Genomic DNA, 21,930 nt, shown 5'->3' on the forward strand with positions numbered 1-21,930 from the left:
TGAAATTATGAATAAGCTTGGCAGTAGTATAATTCTCTAACCAACCCCTCCCAGGGGGAACTCCCCCACCCCAGTAAAGAATTTAAGAATAAAAAAGTAATCATTAAGTATAAATCAATTCTAACATTACATTTATAACTATATACCCATATCCCTCACCTCCCCCCTCAAACTTCAAGCCCACATTGCTAATTTCTTATGAAGTAGTTCAAATTGGATGCCCCAGTGACATCTTAAACACATTATATCTAAAACTGAACTTACCATCTTGTCCCCAAAACCTACCCCCTTCACTGTTTCTGTTGAAGGAAGGCATCACCAACCTTCCAGTGGCTCAGGTTCATAATCTCCTCATCATGGACTCTTCATTCGCCCTAATCCCATATATCAAAACTGTCAAATCATATAGGAGATCCAGGATAGAACCAGAGTGTAAAGAAGAAAAAAAAAAAGGAGAGAATATGCAGGAAAAGGAAGTGGTCACTAGTATATAAAGGTTAAGAAGAATGAAGATTGTGAAGAGATCATTAGATTTGCCAATTAAGAGATCACTGGTAACTTTGGAGAGAGTAGTTTCAATTCAGTAATGAGGTCAGAAATCAGATTAGATAGGTTAGAAGATGTTAACAGGAAAAGGATAAACTGTGAGTATAGATGCCTTTTTCAAGGGATTTGTCTTAGAAAGGGGGGGAAGAGAAACATAGGACAGTAGGTATTGTGAGTTTTTTGGGCAGCTAAGTAGCACACCAAGTAAAGCACTGGGTCTGGAGTAAGGAAGACTCATCTTTCTGAATTAAAATCCCACATCTGAAAGTTACCAGTTTTGTGACTCTAGGCCCGTCACTTAATCCTGTTTGCCTTAGTTCCTCATATATAAAGTTAGTTAGAGGAGGAAATGGCAAACCACTTCAGTATCTTTGCCAAGAAAACCCCAAATAGGATCATGAAGAGTCAGACGTGCCTGAAATGACTGAACAACATCACTGACATTCAGTAGGGGTTTGTGGTTTTTTTTTTTTAAGGAGTTATTTAAATTGATTTTTCTGTTTTGTTTTGCTTTTTGGAGGGGAGAAGGCAGGGCAATTGGGTTTAAATGACTTGCCCAAGGTCACATGGCTAAGAAGTGTTAAGTATCTGAGGCCGAATTTGAACTCAGGTCCTCTCGACTCCAGGGCCAGTGCTCTACTCACTGTGCCACCAAGCCGTTTCCAGATTTATCAACACATAGATGCGAAGGACAAAGTGAGAGGTCAGTGCAGTCTGGACTTTGGGACCCAGTAAGTGGAAGTACGTGGCTTTTGCCCCACAGGGCGAGAAGCCGCTCAGATGCTGGCACAGCCAGCCAGTGCCACATGGCAGCTTCAGCTCCTGGCCGGCAGAGTGTAGAGGGACCAAGCACCAGTCTGAGGGGTAATCGCTCTTGCTTTAACCTGCTTGGATCTGGACTGCAGTCTAGGGTGGAGGTCCTGGGGTGTGTGTCCAGCTTGCCAGAGCATGTGGAGACCTCAGAGAGGGCACCCATCTAATACCTCTGGCAGCTGAGAAAACCCCAGTGTTTGGGACAAAAGCTCCCCGTCTGGTGGCAGAGTCCTACTTTGGCAAAAAGCCCAGGGGTCAAGTGACTGAGGGGCGACAAAACCAGGCAAAGGAAACAAAGCAGACAGAAGATTCCAACATTACACTCCTATTTTGGGGACAAAAAGGAGCAAAGCATGGAACAGGAGGAAAACAGTGAAGTCAGAACTCCTGCACCAAAAGCTTCAAAGGAAAATACAAGCTGGTTACAGGCCACAGAGGACCTTAAGAAGCAGATAAGAGAAGTGGAGGAAAAATTGGGAAGAGAAATGAGAACAATGCAAGAAAATTATGAAATGAGAGTCAACAGCCTGACTGAGGAAAATAACACCTTAAAAAACAGACTGACTCAAATGGCAAAAGAGGCTCAAAAAGGCAATGAGGAGAAGAATGCCTTAAAAAGTCAAATTTGCCAGATGGAAAAAGAATCTGGAAATGGCCACATCTGCTGCTGATCTGGGGTCCCTCCAGCAGGTGGCTGGTCAGGGCCGCCCTGGGTCTAAGGCCTCACCATGGGGTTGGGCTGGGCTCCCAGAGTGCTCCACTAGATTCCTGCCGGGCTGTCCTCAGCGGGAGGTTAACTTCTCTGTGTCCTTTTGTGGGTTCTGCAGTTCCAAAGTTTGTTTAGAGTCCCCTTTTTACATGGATTGGGGAAGGTGGAAGCCGGAGCCATGGGGAGGTTGTGCTTCTACTCCGCCATCTTGGCTCCGCCCCCTGACAACATGTATTTATTTAGAAGTGTAACCTAAAGAAATTCTCAGACAGACACTACAGATGGACAAATTGGACTTAAAGTTGAACAGAAGGAAGTAAGTTGGGCTACCTTTGGGAAACTGTAAATCTCCTTTAATGATCCCAAGTTCCACATCAAATCAAAGATCTATCTGTTTAATACTGATATCTATTGGTAGTGTGATAGGTTCCAATAGTACTCTTGTATGTAATATCAGAAGAAATCAAAGAAAGTTCCCAGTAATGTGATCACAGAACCATTTGAGTATTTTAGTCCAGATTTAATTTCACTGGCTACAAATCACTATTTTTAAATATTATTGGGGGCAGAGGAGAAGAGCAGCATAAAATTGATTGGTGAGGAAATTAAGAATATAGCACTTAATAAGTTAATGCTAATCTCTGGGTCTAGGGAAGTAATTTTTTAGTTATTTTTAAGCACTTGTTTTTAATATGAAGGGCCACTATTTACTAATGACTAATAAAAGGAGCAAATTATTTAGTAACATAGATAATTTATATTTTTGTAGTTATACAAACAAAAATTTTTCTGAGTTCCCAAAACAATAAAATGGAAGAAAAATTAAGACACATTAATAACTTTAAATTTAACTGAAAACTTGTAATTACAAAAGATAAATGAATTTTCTCATTTCTGCTACATGTTCAACAATGCAGAAAAAGTTCTCATTAGTGCAAAAACCTGAGAAACTTTTATAGTAACAAACATTTAACAAAAAGTTCACTTAATACTGCGATACAAATAGCAGACAAACACAAAGCCAGGAATGTCCATCTGTCAGTTTTTACTAGCTGATAGTATTGTTCTTAGTGTGGAAAGTTATTTTCTATTTGTTGTTCAGTTGACAGCTCTTGGTTGACCAAACCGTCACCACGACAACTTTCAATACATAGTTTAAAATGAAAAAAATATAACTCATAATTACATGAACTTACATGTTAGCAATAAGAAATAGCTGCTCAAAGGTAATTTTCTGTACTAATACTAATAGAGTTAATTCTTTAAATTAAATGCCATTCTTACAATTATATTCGATAACATCAATGTACTTAAATAAACTAAAGGGTTGTTAATTGGTCCAAACATACCAGAAAGTCATTCGGAATTATGCAAAATGTTCATACGCTGTGTTCCCACTGCCAGCATATGCCACAAAGAGGTCAAAGACAAAAACAAAGGAACTATATATACCAAAATATTCTTAGCAGCACTATTTTGTGACAGCAAAGAATCTGAAACCAAATAGGTGTATAATGTTTAAAAATGGCTTAACTGTAATACACTAACATATAGGCATATAATTGCATTATAAGAAAAGATGGCCATAAAGAATTCAGAGAAACATAGGAAAACTTTTATGGACTTATACAGAGTGAAGTTAGCAAAATAAGGAAAACAACATACACAATAATCACAACATAAATAGAAAAAACAATAAACATGAAACTGAACTCTGTACTTAGAGGCTAGGAGAAGAACTGAGAAAACGTTTGCTTTCCTTTCTTTAGAGGAAGAATACTAAGGGTGAGGAGTATTGCACCTGTCAGACATGGGTGGATGTGTTTGTTGGTTTTGTTTTTTCCTCCTTTTCCTTTTTTAAACTTGTTTATTGGGGAAGGGAGTGAGGAAAGCTGTATTTGTATATATAATAACTAATAAAAGTAAGTATCACTAAAATTGTTAAGAGAAAAAAATTTTAAATGTACAAGTGTTTTAATGATTAGCGATGATAAGAGTCATTACATTTAAAGATTTCATTCCCTGCTTTGGCCCCTGTATATGTTGCTACTCTAAAAAATCTGATAAATTCTATAAGCAAGTTATTATTTCTAAAGGGTACAGCTATTTAGAAGTTATTCATAAACTTCTTGCAGTTATTTAGAAGTCAAAAAGCTTTCATCAAACACGAGCCATGTGCCAGACACTGTTCCAAGCGCTGGGGATAAAAAGAAGGGCAAAGGAGGCCCGCCTTGCGGAGCGGACCTCACGCCCCGACGCACTGAGCCGGAAGAAAGCAGCAGCAAGCCGTGTAAGTGACCTGAGATGAAAGACCCAAAAATACTTCTCATACAATCCACGATTTAATTAAGGAGGGATAAGAATTAAACACTTCTATAGAGACTTTGGCATATGTTGTCAGTAGCAAAGTATGGATCTTGCCCAGTATACTGCATAACATTCACTGAACAGGACATTAACTAAAAAGGAACAGACGGGCCCTTCACACATACCTTCTTTACCCACCCTTCCAACAAAAACATGATCCTTCAGTGAACCCTGCACTGAACAAGCCTATTATTTGTAATATCTGTGGGGTTCCAAAACCAAAAAAATAAGAAATTGGCCATGTAGTAAGTAACAGGTAAGTTGTCAAGTCAATCGGCACCGATCATGTGCCAGGCACTATGCCCAGTGTTGGAGACACAAAGAAGGCAAAATGGTCCTTGTTCTCGAGGAGCTCACAGTCCCATACAAATAAATATTTGTGTCCATTTTGATGCACAAATAAATCCTATACAATAATATATTTCAGCAATGCCATTTTGCTTTAGGGTTTTAAAAAATCTGCATATTGACATACCAACAAATCAGCAAATCAATAATTGTGACTACTCTATTTTCCATGCTAAGGTAGAACCACACAACTTGCCAGAAGAGGGAGCCCAAGTTAAAATAATTAATATGTTTACAAATGGCTAAAATTAAACAGAAAAAAAAATTAAAAGGATAGCTTTATTTCAGGTTCAATTACAAATACTTCCAAAGTTAATCTTAGAGAACGACAAAACTAAACTGCTTTGAAAATGTTTTCTGATGGTATCTGACAATGTTTTCTAATGACCTGACATTTATCCCTTTAAGAAACAAAACTAGTTTCAGACCATTGATAACCTTTTATTGACAACCCAATTATCATGAATAACAAGTATGCAACTTAAGTATTCACTATATAATAGTGTCTTCATGACACACTGAGGTGTGTAAAGCTATTTGCCCCTACACGAAATGGTCCCACTGTGCTGTACTTAAGAATTAGCCATATTTCTGATCTCTACCCTCTGTTAAGAACAACAATATGTTATACTATTTTAAAAATATATATTTACCTGGGTGACCACTGAATCTTAAAATTAGAATTATCTTTTTAAAAACCTCTCCCCTTGTAAGAAAGAGAGGTCCAGAGGAATTACATGACTTTCCCAAGTAGCAGAGCTGGGATTAGAATTTAAGTCTGACTCTCAAGTTTTAATTAGGTTCAACTCCACCACTCACTGTTTCTTCATGTTTCCTCCTGGTTAATTAGGTGACACCATGAAACCCACTCTACGTCAAAGAAAATGGAATGAGGGTTTTTTTCAAGGATAGTCAATTGAGGGACAAAGCAGCAATAAATATAGAGTCTGTGTCTTTGGAGGTAGGTACAAGCAGAGTCCAGGTAAAATCAGGGAGCCTGGAATTCCTGGGGTAGTGGGAAGGTGGGGTTGGAAAATGTTAGGAAAGAGGAAATGGCTCTTTCTGATTCATACTTTCATATTACACAAAAGTAAGAGAGAAAAATGACGTGCAAAATTTCTTTCCCCCAGATTTTAGAAACAGTGAAGAAAGGAAGAAGAATTAGGAAGGAAGCAGCTCATTAGATACTCTTTATGCCAAAGAACAACAATAACAAAAGTAACGCCAGGGAAATATTCCCAACATTTATTTGTGTCTGCCAAACTAATTTACCCACTTTATACCGGTTCTATACTTGTACAAAGCAATTGATAAAAGTGCCTATTATGTGCCATTTACTATGCTAAGGCACTGGAGATAAAAATACAAAGAATGAACTCATTTTTTTCTCACAAGTAGCTTACCTTCTCATGGGGGAGAAGACAAAAAAATATAAGTACATACCAAGTAAATATAAAGTGAATAAATACAAATATACATGAAGTAATTAAATATAAGATAATTAGAAGGGAATAAGAGAGCTCTAGTAGTTGTGGGGATCAGAAAAGGCTTTCATATAGAAGGACTGAGCTGGATCTTAAAGGAAGAGAGCAACTTAGGCAAAGGTAATGGTCAATGCAAAGGTACACAGAGAAGAGAATTGGGTGTCACATGGGAGATGTGGAGATAACAGTAAGACTCTTGTGGGAAGAAATACAGGCACATATCCCAATAAGATCTTCTGGCCAACATAATATCACAATAACAACATTAATACATTATTGCCAAATTCTAGTTTAATGTTATAAAACCTCACCATAATGTTGCTCAGTCAATCCTTATTTCACCTTTCAACTAACTGCTTTATCCCTACTCCTATATAATATCATGGCCCCAGTAAAGCCAATTTAAAAAATTAGATGGACTATGCTTGTATATCCTCAGTGCTTGGAGATTATGAACCTTCCATCCTCCTTCATCACCTTCTTTTTATGACTCCACTGAAATGTTTTAAAAGATGTCACCATGTACACTTAGGCCCCCTCACTCTGGAATTACACCAATTCTATTACCACTTATAACTGGTGTCATCTAATATTTTACTAGACAAATTTATTTTATTCTTTGTTTTTCTTTAGCACCTTCTATCATGAAAAGACACCTAAAATATACCAAACAGTATTCTACAATATTTGGTGCTTTTTCAGTGGATTTAATTATCATCTCTATGCTAAGAATTCTCAAGTCTACCTATCCTGCCCAATCTCTCTGCTGACCTCCAGTCTCACATCTCTGTCTTTCAGACATCTCAAAATGGATGTCCAATAAACATCTTAAACTCAAATGTTTAAAACAGAACTAGTTATCTTTCTCCCTAAACTCTGCTCTCCCCTCCTACCTCTTACTGTAGAAGTCCCTCATGCTCACAACCTAGGAGTCACCCTGGATTCCCCACTACCTCTCACCACCCCTACCCCCTTTTGCAAGCTGATTTCAAGTCTATTTCAAGCCCTGCTGATTTCACCTTTGCAACATCTTCCAAATATTACCCCCCTTTTTAAGGCACCATTGTTCTTTTTTTTAACTCAAGAAAATAATCTTCAGTTTTTTCATGTATTCCACATGTGAATATAAATAAGAACCTTTTAATAAGAGATGAGCATCCCCCACTCCCTAGCAGTCTCCACCAATACCTAACCCTTTACTGGAATGAGGCATATCATTCTAGTGCAGGTTCTCATTACCTCACACCTTGATTACTGCAATAGCCTGCTGGTGAGTCTGTCTTCCTCAAGTCTCTTCCAACTCCAATCTATCCTATATTCAGTCATTAAAGTGATTAAAATTTCAGATCTCTCCTTCTAAACCCACTGTTGTTTTCCTACTACAACTTTTTGCTATAGTCAAAAGAGTGCTGGTTTTAAAATCATATGATTTGGGGTCAAATCCCAACTCTACCATATAATATTTGTGTGATCTTGGGCAAGTCCCTTCCCTTCTCTGGGTCTCAGTTTTGTCATCTGTAAAAAGAAGGGACTGGACTAGGTGTCCTCTGAGGTACCTTCCAATTCTCTATTTATGATCTCCTGATTTTTAAAAACTGTTTCATCATACCTCTCCCTAATGCATCATAGGTCAAATCCCAACTCCTCATTCTAAATTTTATAGCCCAACACAACTATTCTACTCTTTCCATCATATCTCTCCCCTGCAATATCCTTTCACCTAATATTTTGGCCATTTCAAAATTTAAACTTTTGCTAATATGTTTCTATTGTTCCTACCTTCTCAGTCCATTTGTATTCATGTATTAAGACTAGATTTTAAGATTTTCTTCAAGAAGCCTGCTCTAGTTTAACCAGACTCCACGTTAAATAGACTGTTTTGAGTCTTCTTTATACTCTGTATATTGTTTGTTTTTATAAATCGTCTTCTCAACTATAAAAGCATATAAGGTCCTTGGTACCACAGAAAGTACTAGACCTGAATTTAAAGTCTGGCTCTGACACTTACTAACCCATGTAAATTTGAGTAATTCATTTGTTCTCTCCAGGCTTCGGTTTCTTCATCTATAAAATGAGGGGGTTGGACTAGATAATCAAGTTCCTTTCTAAATCCAGATCCATGATCCCTTGATAGAAGTCTGGAGGAAGACAGGTTTAGGGGGAAAGAAATTCAAGAGGCTATCCCTTTTATCTTGTTTGAATCACCAATTACTTAATACAGTTTTGTACAATTAGCAGGCCCTCAATGAATCCTTGATGAATGAATGGGAAAAATTTTTGAAAAACAAAAACCTGTCAAACTAAAAGTGAATTGTGAAATAGACAGATATGAATGATTTTCTAAAATCACATTTAAGGAAAATCTTAGGTTTCTAAGTATCCATTCAAAGTTTCTTTCTAATCTCTTGATACCAGCCTAGTTAAATTAGGAAAAATTCATTACACTGTTGGCGGCTAGTCTTATCTTCAGTTGTCTCTGACTAGTAAAATACATCTTCCACATGAAAGAACAACTCTGATGTTTCAACATGATGTGGAGATATCCTTGGGTACTAAAGGTTTTTGCCAGCAAAATACAAACTTTGGCAGTACTAATTGATATTAATAAATAGCTAGCATTTATTAAGTTTATCATTTTGATTAATCCTATTACTATTATTAATACTAATCCTCTAATGTACTAGACCATGTGGCAGACAGTAGAGCTACAAAGATAAAAATGAAACAGCTTCTAATGTTGAGGAGCTTATATTCTACAAAAGGAGATAATATGTATATAAGAAGCATATACAAATTTTATGCATGTATAAGATATGCTTGGAAGGTGGGGGAGACACTAGCAGCTAGGGGATCAGAAGAGCCTTTTGTAGAAGAGGATGTTTCAACAGGGTGTTTAAGGAAGCTAAAGATTCTAAGAGACTAAGGAGAGAAAGGAGTCCCTCAGAGGACACCTAGTCCAGTCTCTTCATTTTACAGATGACAAAACTGCTTCTGACTGAGAATTAACGATTACCATATCACAGAATTTAAGAATTAGAAAGGAACACAGCAGCCATCTAGTACATACAACCCATGCTGAAATGGAATTTCTAGATTAACATACCTGACAAGTAGGTATCATCCAACCTCTGCTTGAAAGACTTCCAAGGAAGGGGAATCTACAACTTTTCTAGGCAGTCCATTCTCCTTTGCAAAGCTCTAATTGTTAGTAAGTTTTTCCTTATATCAGTCCTTGAAGCAGTTAGATGGTCCAGTGGATACAGGGTGAGATTTATAGTTAAAACTTAGATTTGAATCCTGCCTCACTCTTACTAGCTGTGTAACCATGGCAAGACATCTAATCTTTGCCTCAGATTCTTCTCCTGTAAAATGGGGAAAATAACAGTACCTACAGTTGTTATGAGGTTCAAATGAGTTAATATATATATAAAGCACTTTGCAAATTTTAAACTACTATACAGATGCTAGGTATTGTTATTACTACTACTACCATAACTACTACTATTATTATTTTTATGCTTCTTTTAAACTTCCACCCAGTACTACTAGTTCTATTCTCTGGAGCTAACAGAAGTCTAATTCCTCTTGTACACTACATGCCTTAAAATACTTGAAGGGAGTGATGATGTTCTTCCCAATGCTTCTTGTCTAAACATTTCTAGTTTCTTTAACTAATCTTCACTGACATACACTTAAGTCCCTTCAACTTCCTGTTTGACCTTCTCTGCTTACTCTCCAGCTAATCAATGTCCTTCTTTAAATGTGGTATCCAGAACTGAACACATTCTTCTAGATGACATCTGATGAAAGTGGAGTGGGACTACTGTACTTTCTTATTCTCAGAAGTTATGCCTTTATTAATGCAGCCCAAGATTGCATTTAGTTTTTCTGCCTACCACAACACACTGGTTGGCTCCTACTGAGCTTGCAACACTATTCTCTTCCTACTCCCATCCCTCACTCTAATATTTTCCACATCTTTAGCAAAAAGAATATAACTACTGATAGAATATTAAAATATGTCTATAAGTATATATGTATGACATTAGTACAGGGGGAGAGAGTGCTAGATTTGGAGTCAGAAGGAATGAATTCAAATTCTTGCTCTAATAACTTAGACCTGTGTGTCCTGAGGCAAATTATTTCGCTTCACTTGGCTTCAGTTTCTTCATCTATAAAATGAAGGGGTTGGATTTAAAAGATCCTTCCTGATTCTAAATTGATGAACCTAAAAGATTTTTTTTTTGCCTTTTTGGGGGGGAGGAGCAATTGGGGTTAAGTGACTTGCCCAAGGTCACATGGCTAGTTATTGTGTTAAGTGTCTGAGGTGAGATTTGAACTTAGGTCCTCCTGACTCCAGGGCCAGTGCTCTATTCACTGCACCACCTAGCCTTCCCCTAAAAGTTCTTAATATGGATTAATAAATAGTTATGTATTGATATTTAATTCAAATATATATTACCAATGAGCTGCTTTCTCCCATTGTAGTCATGATATATGGCATGCTTTCTTACTAAAATGTCAAGGAATTCAATAAAAATAGATTACAAGGTAACAGTTATTCTAGAGAAAGCTATAAATACTTAAATGAGTCAGGTCATGAATTTGTTATAATTTTCCCTGACTAGAGCTTTAAAACATACTTTCTAATCTTACATAAATCTTGCATCAATGTTACCTCAAAATTCCTACAACTCTATTTAATCATTCAAATTAAAGTAAGTACTGTGTAAGTCTGTTTAATCATTTGAATTAAAGTAGGTACTGTGGCGAGCTAGATCAAGAGCTAGATTCAAGCCCCACTTTTGACGTATACAGGTTGCAAGACCCTCAGCAAGTAATTTAATGTCTTGGTGCATTAGGCAACTTAAGACTAAGCATGGCAGAGAAGATACCAACCTGCTTTAGCAAGAGTTGTTTCCTTACCTGGGGTTCCTTGACCACTGAAATTACAGGTCTAATTCCTATCCCAACTTAATAGAATACTTTTAAAAAGTTGAGATTTACATAGTATTTTGAAGTTTACAAAGCATTTTACATTAATTATCTCAACTGGATCTACCAACAATTCTGTAAGACAGCTGTTATAACAGGGAATAAAAGAATTGTCTTGCTGTCATAAGGGCCCAGTTAAACTTAAGTAACATCAGCTTTTAACGGACATAATCAGCAGTTATATGACTTCTTCCAGTGCTATTAAGCAGCATGTGAATAGGAGTTAATAAAAGTCAAAGAGGCAAAGGATTTGAGAAGACAGTGAAGAGCTGAAATGGTTAGCTTTAGAGACAAGACTGGAGAGAAAAAAATGAAGTCAGAGCAGTGGTAATAACCTGAAAAAGTATTAAGGCGTAAAGGACTGAAGGTCTCAATGAGGGTCTAAAGTGGATTTAGGAAGGAGAAAGCAGAGGAAAAGATGGAAATGTTAAGGTCAAATAGGGAAATGTCAGATCTTTTACTTAATAAAGTAGTACATGTGTAATGTGAAATCTGGTATGTGACCATCTGTATGTGTGGCTGAGGTGGTTAATAAAGGAGCTTATGGATTTAGAAGAGCTGAGGAACTGGGAGGAAGTTTGAGGGGCTCATCAATATGGTTACTGAAACTCCCTACTATAAGCAAAGGAATAGAGAAGGAGAGGAACATAGTGATCCAAGTGCTAAATTTCTAGGGGTTAGTATACAATAGCCACCATAATTCAGATTGGGTCGGAATTTTTGACACTGTAAACTTCAAAGAAGGACAGGTAGTGCAGAAAGAGTCTGACGTAGTAGTGGGAGCAATTTATATTGACACCTTTTCCAGAACCAGTGCATGGAGGGTATGAGTGAAAGTACAGTCGGTAGTGGAGAGACAGACTAGGGACACAGGCCAAAGATGTAGTGCCATCGAGAGGAAGCCAGGTTTTAGGGTGGACTTGTACATAAAAGGAGTAGTACAGAAAAAGGTCCAGAACGAGGGGATATTTGTTCATTACAGAAAAGGAACCCCATAGGATAAAGTGGGAAAAGATGGCAGAATTGTTGTCATGGGGGGGGGTGGTTAGGTGGTGCAGTGAGTACAGAGCCGGCCCTGCAGACAGGATGACCCAAGTTCGATCCAGCCTCAGACACTTAACACACACACACACACACACACACACACACACACACACACACACACAACTAGCCGTGTGACCTTGGGCAAGTTACTTAACCCCAATTGCCCTCCAAAATAAAAAAAAGAATTGTTATCATGGTTGGGGTGAAGGTGAGGATGGAGATGAGAGAACAAAAAGTTGGTATGCTCCTATACCTATGGTGATTGATTAATATAGTGATAAAGAGGGAAACTAGTAGTTGGAAATTGTTAGCCACAAGGATAACAGTGGGTGGCTGATGAAAAATAAAGCTCAAAGACTTCAAGAAGTATTGCTGCTAGTCTAGGCCAAGGGTATAAGATGTTAGTCTCTCTCGTTTGAGGGGAGGGTGTGATCTGAAGTGAGGGGAAATGTTGCACCTGGATCTTCTTCAGCTGAGCAAAGAGTTCTGGGTCTGCTGCTACTGCTCTTTCCTCTCTGGGGGTAAGGATTTGTGGGAAGAGGGAAAAGGGACAGTGGTTAAGTGGTACTGATATAATTAGTGCAGAAGGGAGCTAGGCTAGATCTGGGGCATGAGACTACACTGTTGTTATTTTTAAATTTTCTTCCAATATTCTTGTGAGGTATGGCAATTATCACCCTCATTTTGGAGGAGTAAGACTATTCAGTAAATTTGTCTGAAGTCACCAAGTAAATTAATGGCAATCATGATTTTTGCTGAAAAGAGCAAGTATAATAAAGGAATATATTATATTTGATAATTCTTCTCATTAGGGACAATCACTGAAAGTATGCATTCCAGAAAAAAGGATGTCTGCATCAGAAAAGCCAAAGATAGGCATATTTCATCTTGAACACAACTATGCTTCCCAACTTCATTAGTTAATCCAGACCCCTGGCCAGCTTTTAGAATAAAGTCAAAATACAAGGTAGCACAGCAAAGCTGTCATTACCACAGCCACCAATAGCAAAAAGAACACCTCAAGTCACATATTTCTACATTTCAAATGGTAGTTTGATCTACTTTATTATGTTTTAGCTAGTTATTAAGTGCCTCCATTTAATAGTTAGTCTAAGTAATGGTTCTTTACTGTGTTATAGTGGGAGCAACATCCTAACCCTTTCCCCTATGTAAATTAAGTGGAGATATGAATTGATTAAGCCATTCTGGAAAGCAGTTTAGAACTATGCCCCAGAATAATTAAATAATCAAACTGGGTATACCCATTAAGAAAGAAGAAAAAGATCTATATGTTAAAAAAAATTCATTAGTTTTTTTTGTAGTAGAAAAGAACTTGAAACAAAGTGAAGGAGGTATCAATTGGGGAATGCTAAACAAATTGTGGTATCTGAATGTAAAGGAAAACTATTATGTCAATAAGAAATGGTGAAAGGCACAGTTTCAGTGAAACATGAGAAGACTTGTATGAAATGATGCAGAATTAAGTGAACAAAACCAGGAGAAAAATGTATATTACACTAACAATATTGTAAAGAAGAACAATTCTGAAAAACTAAGGACTCTGAACAATGAAATAATCAACGGCAGTTCCTCAGGATAGGAGATAAAAGAATATTACCCACCTCCTGACAAAGAGGTGAGAGACAAATAAGCAGAGTGAGACAAATATTTGAACATAGTCAATGTGAGATTTCTGTTTGCTTGTTTGTCCCTACTTATTTGTTACAAGGGTTTTATTTTTCTTTTCTTTTCCCCCAATTGTGGTGAGGGTCACTTTTAAGTGAGGGAAAAAAACCCCAGAATTTAATTTTTTTAAAAAAAGCTTAACTTTCCTTTAAACTGGCTAGAATTCTCTATTTCTATGATGATTGTAGTAATAGCTGAAATTTATATAGTTCTCTAAGAGTAACAAAGCTCTATGTATATTCTCACATTTGATTGTCACAATAATTGTATGAAGTAGGTACTAAAGGTTTTATTAGTCCCATCTTATAGATAAGGAAACAGATTGAGAGAGGTTAAATTACTCACACACATTTAAAGAACTATTGGGGCAGCTGGTGGCACAGTGAATAGAGCACTGGTCCTGGAGTCAGGAGGATCTGAGTTCAAATCCAGCCTCAGACACTTAATACTTACTAGCTCTATGACCCTGGGCAAGTCACTTAACCCTAATTGCCCTGCCTCCCCCCCAAAAAGATCCCCCAAACCCCAAAGATAAAGAACTATTAAATCTGAGAGGAGGATTTAATCCAGGTTTCCCTTGACTCCACACTCATGTTTAATACCTTGAAATTATCAAACCTCTGACTCATTCTTCCACTACCACCATCCTATTAAGGGTGCATCATTAGCACCTGCCTGGACTACTACAACATCCTAACCACATTCTGACACCTTCGCTTTTTTCCCTGCTCCATAATTTTTCTAACACATCTAATCATGTCACTACTTTGCTCAAAACCCTTCAATGTCTCCCTACTGATCAATAAGTAAAGTTTAAACTTAAAAGTGAGTTATTCAGCAATCTAGGACTTGTCCCAAAACTTTCCTGGTCCCCGTTGCACACTCTCACCTGATAAAAATCTTAACCGTTCTTTAACTAATATGAAAAGAAGAACTCTCCTATGAAGCCCCTTCTGATTTGACTTCTCTTGTCAATTTAATAAGTTATTTAGGAGTAAGGGAATGCAAGAGAGAGTTGAGGTGAAGGATGGGATTACAGTAAAAAAAAAAAAGACCAAGAACTGAAACATTAACAGAAACATCTAAAAATCTTCACCAAACAAACTGTAATCCTCTAACATGAAGTAAGGAAGAGAAAATTGCATCTTTTACACTATACTTCTGCATGATAAAATCAGGATAATTATAGTAAAAAGTGTTGGCACATTCAAATGACATTTTACAGGATGATTTTTCAATTCAATTTCCACCTAGGTGAGAGTTCTAGATTTATCACTAACTAGCTCTATAACTCTGGGATAGTCACAGCCTTCACTTTGGGCCTCAGTTTCCTCATCTATGAAACAAAAGAAACATGACTGCCAAGGCCACCTTGTAGCTCTAAACTTATATGAATCATTAATAATCTCTGAGCCATCAGATCATCAAATACAACAAAAATAATAAGTGATATAGATATGTCGACTATTAATCAATTAATCAACAAACTAATTAACAAATTAATCAACGGTCAATTAATCAACAAACTTTTAAGCACACTACTACTAAAGCTGCAGAGACAAAAATGAATACAATACTTGGTCTCATAGAGTTCACTTTATATCAGTCAAGAAAAACTGTACATATGCAAATACATACAAAATAAATAAAAGATAATTTTTAGGGGGAGGGACACTAGCTATGAGTGTGGGTGTTGGGAAAGTGCAGGATCTGAAAAGCTTCATGTGGGAAGTGGCATATGAACTGAGTTTTGAAGTAAAGCAGGGATTATAAGTGGTGGAAATGACAAAGGAGTATATCCCAGGTATGGGGTACATTGTACAAAGGCATGAAACAAGAGATAAAGTATTACATTTTAGCAATAGCACAAGTCTAGCTTGGCAAAACTGCAAAGTGTATGAAGGGAAGTAATGTATCATAATACTAGAAAGGTAGGCATTAGTTAAATTATTTACAAAGAAGTTTATATTAGATCCTAGAGGTAATAAGAAACAACTAGAATCATTTGAGTAAGAGTAACCCAGTCAGATTACTTTAACAGCTTTGGGATTAGGGAATGGCCAGGGGAGATATATGAGACAAATACAAACACAGCAGAACTATTCTCATTGTGAAATTACATTCATTACTAATTTTGAGAGAAAATATTCAAAGACCCAAAATAAGAGGCCATTCAAAGAATGAGTACATAAGTTCTGAAGTAGAAAAGGTGTCTCAATTCACCAGAGCAGTAGTCAGTGCTCAAGTAAGTTTTCCTTTTTCCTATGTACTATGTACAGTCAAGTCACTGGAACACTGTCAAACTCAAGAGTTGTAATAAAAAGGTTCCAGGTATACTACAAAGGTTTTAGCTATTGTCACATGGAATTTGAATGATATTAATGAGTTTTTATGGAAAGCAGACTGTAGGGCAGTCACGTGAAGATGGTCAAATTATTCTATGACTTAGATGACATACGGCAGAGGAAACACCAAGAAAACAGATTAAAACTTATACTCTGCTGTGTCTCAAAGAACAAGCATATTTTCCTTTTAAACACAAACTATTAAAGATTTTTGACACTCCAAATTATTGTAGTATATTTAGTAGCATAGCAGAGAAAAACTGCTAAAACAACTTATGTGGTCATTTCAACCTAAAACATTTTATACACCTGAATAAAAACTCTATCAAACTGAGATGAACTGCATAAAATATACCTGATTTTCTAGTTGAATAAGCAGGAGAAAGCTAGTTTTCTAAGAAACTGAAACCTGATGCCTTTTAGAAAGATTTTTTAACAGTCACATTTATTAAGCACCTTTGCTGTGCCAGGTATTGTGATAACTGCTGGTGATACAAAAAAAGGTAAAAGGCAAAACCTCTCTGCTCTCAAGAAGCTCACAGACTAATTGGAAAGACAACATATAAATGAATATGTACAAACAAGATATATGCAAGATAAACTGAAAATAATAAACAATAGAAAGTGCTAGAATTGAGGGGTATTGGGAAAGGCTTCCAATAGAAGGTGGGATTTTAGCTGGAACTTGAAAGAATACAGGAAGTCAGGAGACAGAGATGAGAAGTGAGAGAATTCCAGATATGGGAGACAGCCAGTGAGAATGTATAGAGTAAGGAGGTAGAGTGTCTTGTTCAAGGAACAGCAAGGAGATCAACATTACTAGATCACAGAATACATGGTGAGGTGTGTAGTATACCCTACAGTATACAGTATACACATACATTAGAGGTATGGAAAAGTAGGGGGCAGATTATGAAAGGTTCTGAATGTCAGAGGATTTTATGTTGGCTTTGGATTTTTTTTTGCCTTTTGGAGGGCAATTGGGATTAAGTAACTTGCCCAAGGTTACACGGCTAATTTTTTTGTGTGGGTGTTAAGTGTCTGAGGCTGGAACCGAACTCGGGTCCTCCTGACTCCAGGGCCAGTGCTTTACTCACTGTGCCACCTAGATGCCCCGAGATTTTATGTTTGATCCTAGAAATAATGATAGGGAGCCACTGAAGTTTATTTAGTAGAAAGATGGCATGCTCAGATCTGCCCACTAGGAAAGTCACTTTGATAGTAGAGGGTGGACTAGAATGGAAAGAGACTTGTGTCAGGGAGACCAACAAGCATGCTATTGCTAGTCCAGGTGATGAAGTGATGGAGGTGATAAAGGTCTGCAACAGGGTAGTAAAAGCGTCAGGAGAGAGGAAGACATATCTGAGAGATGACACAAAGGCAAAATAGAAAATCCTTGGCAACAGACTGTATACAGGGAGTGAGAAGGAAGAGCGGAGGATGGCATCTATAGTGTGGGTCAGAGTGACCGGGAGGATGGTGATACTTTCAACAGTAATAGGAAGTTAGGAAGAGAGAAGAGTTTGAGGGAAAAGAAAATGAGTTCAGTTTGAGGCATTTTCAGTTTAAGATGTTTACTGGAAATCCACCTCATAGGCAGTTGGAGATGTCAGACTTCAGATCAGCAGAGAGTTCAGGGCTGAATAAGTAGATCTGATATTCATTAGCATAGAGATGATAACAGAATCCATAGGAGCTAACGAGATCACCAGCTGATATAGAAAGAAAAGAGAAGAAGAGTATCAAGGAGAAGGTGACTTACAGCATCAAAGGCTACAGAGAAATCAAGAAGGATGACAACTGAGAAAAGAAAATTGTATTTGGCAAGTTATCTTGGAAGAGAATAGTTTGGGATAACTGATGAGTTTAGAAGTTAGATTGAAAAGAATTAAGAAGAGAAAAAGAGAAGTGGATGCTCCCAATCCATTCCTCCTGCAACAAGGACCTCAGTAAAGGTACTTGGAGACTAAAGGTGGAATGGGGAAAGTAGGCAGCCACAACTTCTTCAGGGCAGTTACACTCTAAGCATTCAAACACATACCAGATGGAGCAAATTCCCCTCCTTAATCTTACTTTGATGCTGACTTGAACTTTGTTTCCTTTAAAATAATGGATATATTTATGTAGGAGTCATACTCTAACTTACCCTATGATTTTGGTCATTGCTTTGTGCCTACCTTGAGAAGGTCTTATGCTATGACCCCAATTCCCGGACAATACAATTCCAGTTTGGAAAACTATGTTCTAGGGAGAAGAACTGTAACAATAAAAAGGAATGTGGAGAAGCTGTAAGGTAAGAAGTAGATCTAAGTGTTCAGAGCTTAGGCATCCAGCCTTGGTTTCCTAAATTTATGTCAATACCTTCCAGTATGTCCCAAGTGTTACTGTTAGTATGGCTTCCCAAAGATAGCAATTCTATTTGATATACATCAAAAACTAGCATTTGTCTCTTTGCTCTAGGAAAATCTTTCTTGAAGAAGGTTGAGTTTGGAAATACGTTCTTAAATTTTTAGCTATCAAAACAAGGAAACACTTGGAAAATATGAAAAATGCATCTTGTCAGATTGGTTTTGAATATATTCTAGGTTAAATGTAGACTAGCTCAAGTTGAATATATTTCTAGCACTTAAAAACAAAAGAAAAACCAATTATATTCTATTCTCTACACCAGAGCTTCTTTACCTTTTTTGTATTATGAGCCCTTTTCGTGTTCTAGTGAAGACTATTATCAGAATGTTTTTGAATGCATCAAACAAAATACATAGGATTACAAGTGAAACTGATTACGCTGAAATATAATTATCAAAACATAAAAACAAATAAAAAAACTAAGTCCATAGACTCTAAACTAAGAAGTCCTGTTCAATTCTATGAAACAAGTGATATGACAAAGGTTCACAGATCCTTCACCTTCGCAAGCTGCAGAGTACATTAAGACTCCTCAGCTTATATACTAAACTTCCAACTATACTGTCTACCACACTGGCTACCTTCAGGCAATTTAACATAGAAACCCTTATCTACAGCCCCTCTCCTAACTCCCTGTCCCAGAAAATTAAAGTGGAACAATCTGAGGTTTGGAAAATATAATTTATTGCAAATATAAGAGAAATATTAATTACACTACAATGTATATGCAACATACTCATGTAGGCTCATACAATACCATACCTAGCTCAAATGCCCAATTAGCAATTTAAAACACAATTTCCTTCACAAAATGATGAGTAATTGGTTTATATTAACATTGAGACTCACAAACCTTGATGATGTTACTACTCATAGCTGAATTTAGATTTCGATAAATATTTTTTATTTACAAAGTAATTTCAAATCACCATTTTTATTTATTGCTAGCATAGTTAGTACAGTTACTGATGAACTGCTCCCAAAGGAACAGTATTTTAGATAAGATAAAAATCTAGTGAGAGCTTAGAATGAGGAATGAAAATAACCATCAAAAATATAATAGAAATAATAACTCTCTGTGTGTAAAGTGACAGGACAATGTAATTCAATATTACTACACCAGAATAACCAATTTGTCACTGTGCAAGGAAAAACAATTACAATGACAATGACAATAGAATACAGTTGGTACTGAATCAGCTAGAGAAACATTTCAACAAATGTGAAAAGAGAAAAGAATGCTTTAAGCTGATAGCTTGGAAACCAATTCCACCAACAACCCTTCCTTTAATTCATTCTTTAAGTGATAAGTATAAGTTAGTACTTTTCATTTAAAACCACCAATTCAAGCACAAACATGTACCACAATAAACTCTTTAGGAAAAAGAAAAGGTGTTACATAAATTTAAAGGGCTCTTCTTAAGAATATGAAATGGAGCCATCCATTTTGCCTCAGCTGCAAGGATAGATATCAGATAATAACAGCTGGTATTTATATAAGTGCTTTAAACTGCTTACCATGTTTCATTTAACCCTCACAACAACCCTATGAGGTAGGTACCATTATTATTTCCATTTTTTACAGATGAGGTACACAGAAATAAAATGATTTGTCCAATGTCTTACAGATACTAAGTGGCAGAGTGAGGATTAGAATAGGCACGCTCTAAGTGCTCCTTTCCACCACCCCTCTTTATGTGATAGTTTACCTTTATTTTTTTAAAATGAATTACTAGGTTGCCCATTAATATTTATAATGAGCTTACCTTTCAATGTTACAATAACAGACCAGAGATACGTTATTTTAATTTTCAAGGTTCTATGGATATTCACATGATATTTGATCAAACTGTTAAGACAACTAAATTAAAGATATGCCGTGTCTGATGGAAATCTTTAAGGGCAAACTGATGGTAAAATTTAAAATATGCACATTCATCATTTTAAACACATTTTAGAGTAAACAAACAGTAAAATGGGATGAAGAATACGTCAAAGAAATCAATAATAAAGAAAATGTCTAACAGTTATATATTCACAAAGTTATATATTAAAAATAAGAGCTGTTTTAAAAAAAATCTCATTTCTACACTCAAAAGCTGGATTTGGGCATCAAATACATCCCACCCCCCAAAGTTAAGTTAACTCACCTTTGGTTTTTTGATCAGCAGCCTGGAAAAAAAAACCAGAAATTCTTTAGGAATACCATATGTATGACCTATGAAGTTTAAAATCAGATTTCTACTATTTCAGTAAGTTTTACCTTCTTTTAATTTATTGGAATTTTAACATTCAAAAAATCTTTTGAATTGTATATATTGTGTTCTAAGTTAGAAAAAAAATTCAGAATTTTTCCCCCTAATCTATATTTTCAAATTGTCTTAAAGATACATACACTGTTGATTTGTATAAGTAGTTATCCTATTAAATTATATAAGTGGCTAAGATACAAATAAAAAAATAACATCTTGTGAATTCACATACCATCAAATTCAAATACAGGATCATAATTCTAGAGGTAGAGAGACATCAGACATTAACTGGTCCCTTTATTATACATATGGAAGCACTGAGGTCCAGGGAGGTTAAATGGAAAGGCTACATGAAGTATATAGACTTGAATAGCAATATAGAGCATTAGACTTGAAGTCAAGAAGACCTGGGTTCAAATAATATATATTCTATGCTTCATATACTAGCTGAGTAACCAGAGACAGGGTAGCTAGGTGGCATACTGGATATAGTGACGGGCCTGGAGTTAGTAAGACTCATCTTCCTGAGTTCAAACCTGGCCTCAGACACTTACTAGCTATATGACCCTGGGCAAGTCCCTTAACCCAGTTTGCCTCAGTTTCCTCATCTGTAAAATGATCTGGAGAAGGAAATGGCAAACTACTCTAGGATCTTTGCCAAAAATAACCCAACTAGGGTCATGAAGAGTTGGAAATGATTAAATAACAACTCTAGAAAATTTACTTAGCCTCTGTGCCTCAGTTTCCATATCTGTAAATTTAGGGAGGCTGCTCTCTAAGGTCTAAATCTATGTACTTATCCAAGGTCACGTGCAGTTACTAAGTATCGGAGTCAGGATCTGAACCCAGGTTTTCTGAATTCAAAGACAATGTTCTTTCTATTATATCACAGATATCTACTAGATTTATCTACTCCTTTAAAGACCAAGTAT

General features: G+C 36.6%; 1 protein-coding gene across 10 annotated transcripts in view; it reads right to left on the minus strand.

Annotated features, from left to right (window-relative positions):
* Positions 1 to 21,930, minus strand: part of TNRC6C (trinucleotide repeat containing adaptor 6C) — a 280,735-nt gene that overhangs the window by 196,196 nt on the left and 62,609 nt on the right. For 3 of the 10 annotated variants that reach the window (XM_069076736.1, XM_069076735.1, XM_069076737.1), the window contains exon 3: positions 20,897 to 20,918. The exons of the other annotated variants lie outside the window; for them this stretch is intronic. In XM_069076736.1, the coding sequence (XP_068932837.1) occupies positions 20,897 to 20,918 (22 nt within the window). The remainder of the gene's footprint in view (positions 1 to 20,896; positions 20,919 to 21,930) is intronic. 10 annotated transcript variants of the gene reach the window in all.

Source organism: Petaurus breviceps, unplaced genomic scaffold, assembly GCF_028583685.1.
Source record: "Petaurus breviceps papuanus isolate PSGF00001 unplaced genomic scaffold, PetGlider_PUasm1.0 90925, whole genome shotgun sequence".
Taxonomy (NCBI): domain Eukaryota; kingdom Metazoa; phylum Chordata; class Mammalia; order Diprotodontia; family Petauridae; genus Petaurus; species Petaurus breviceps.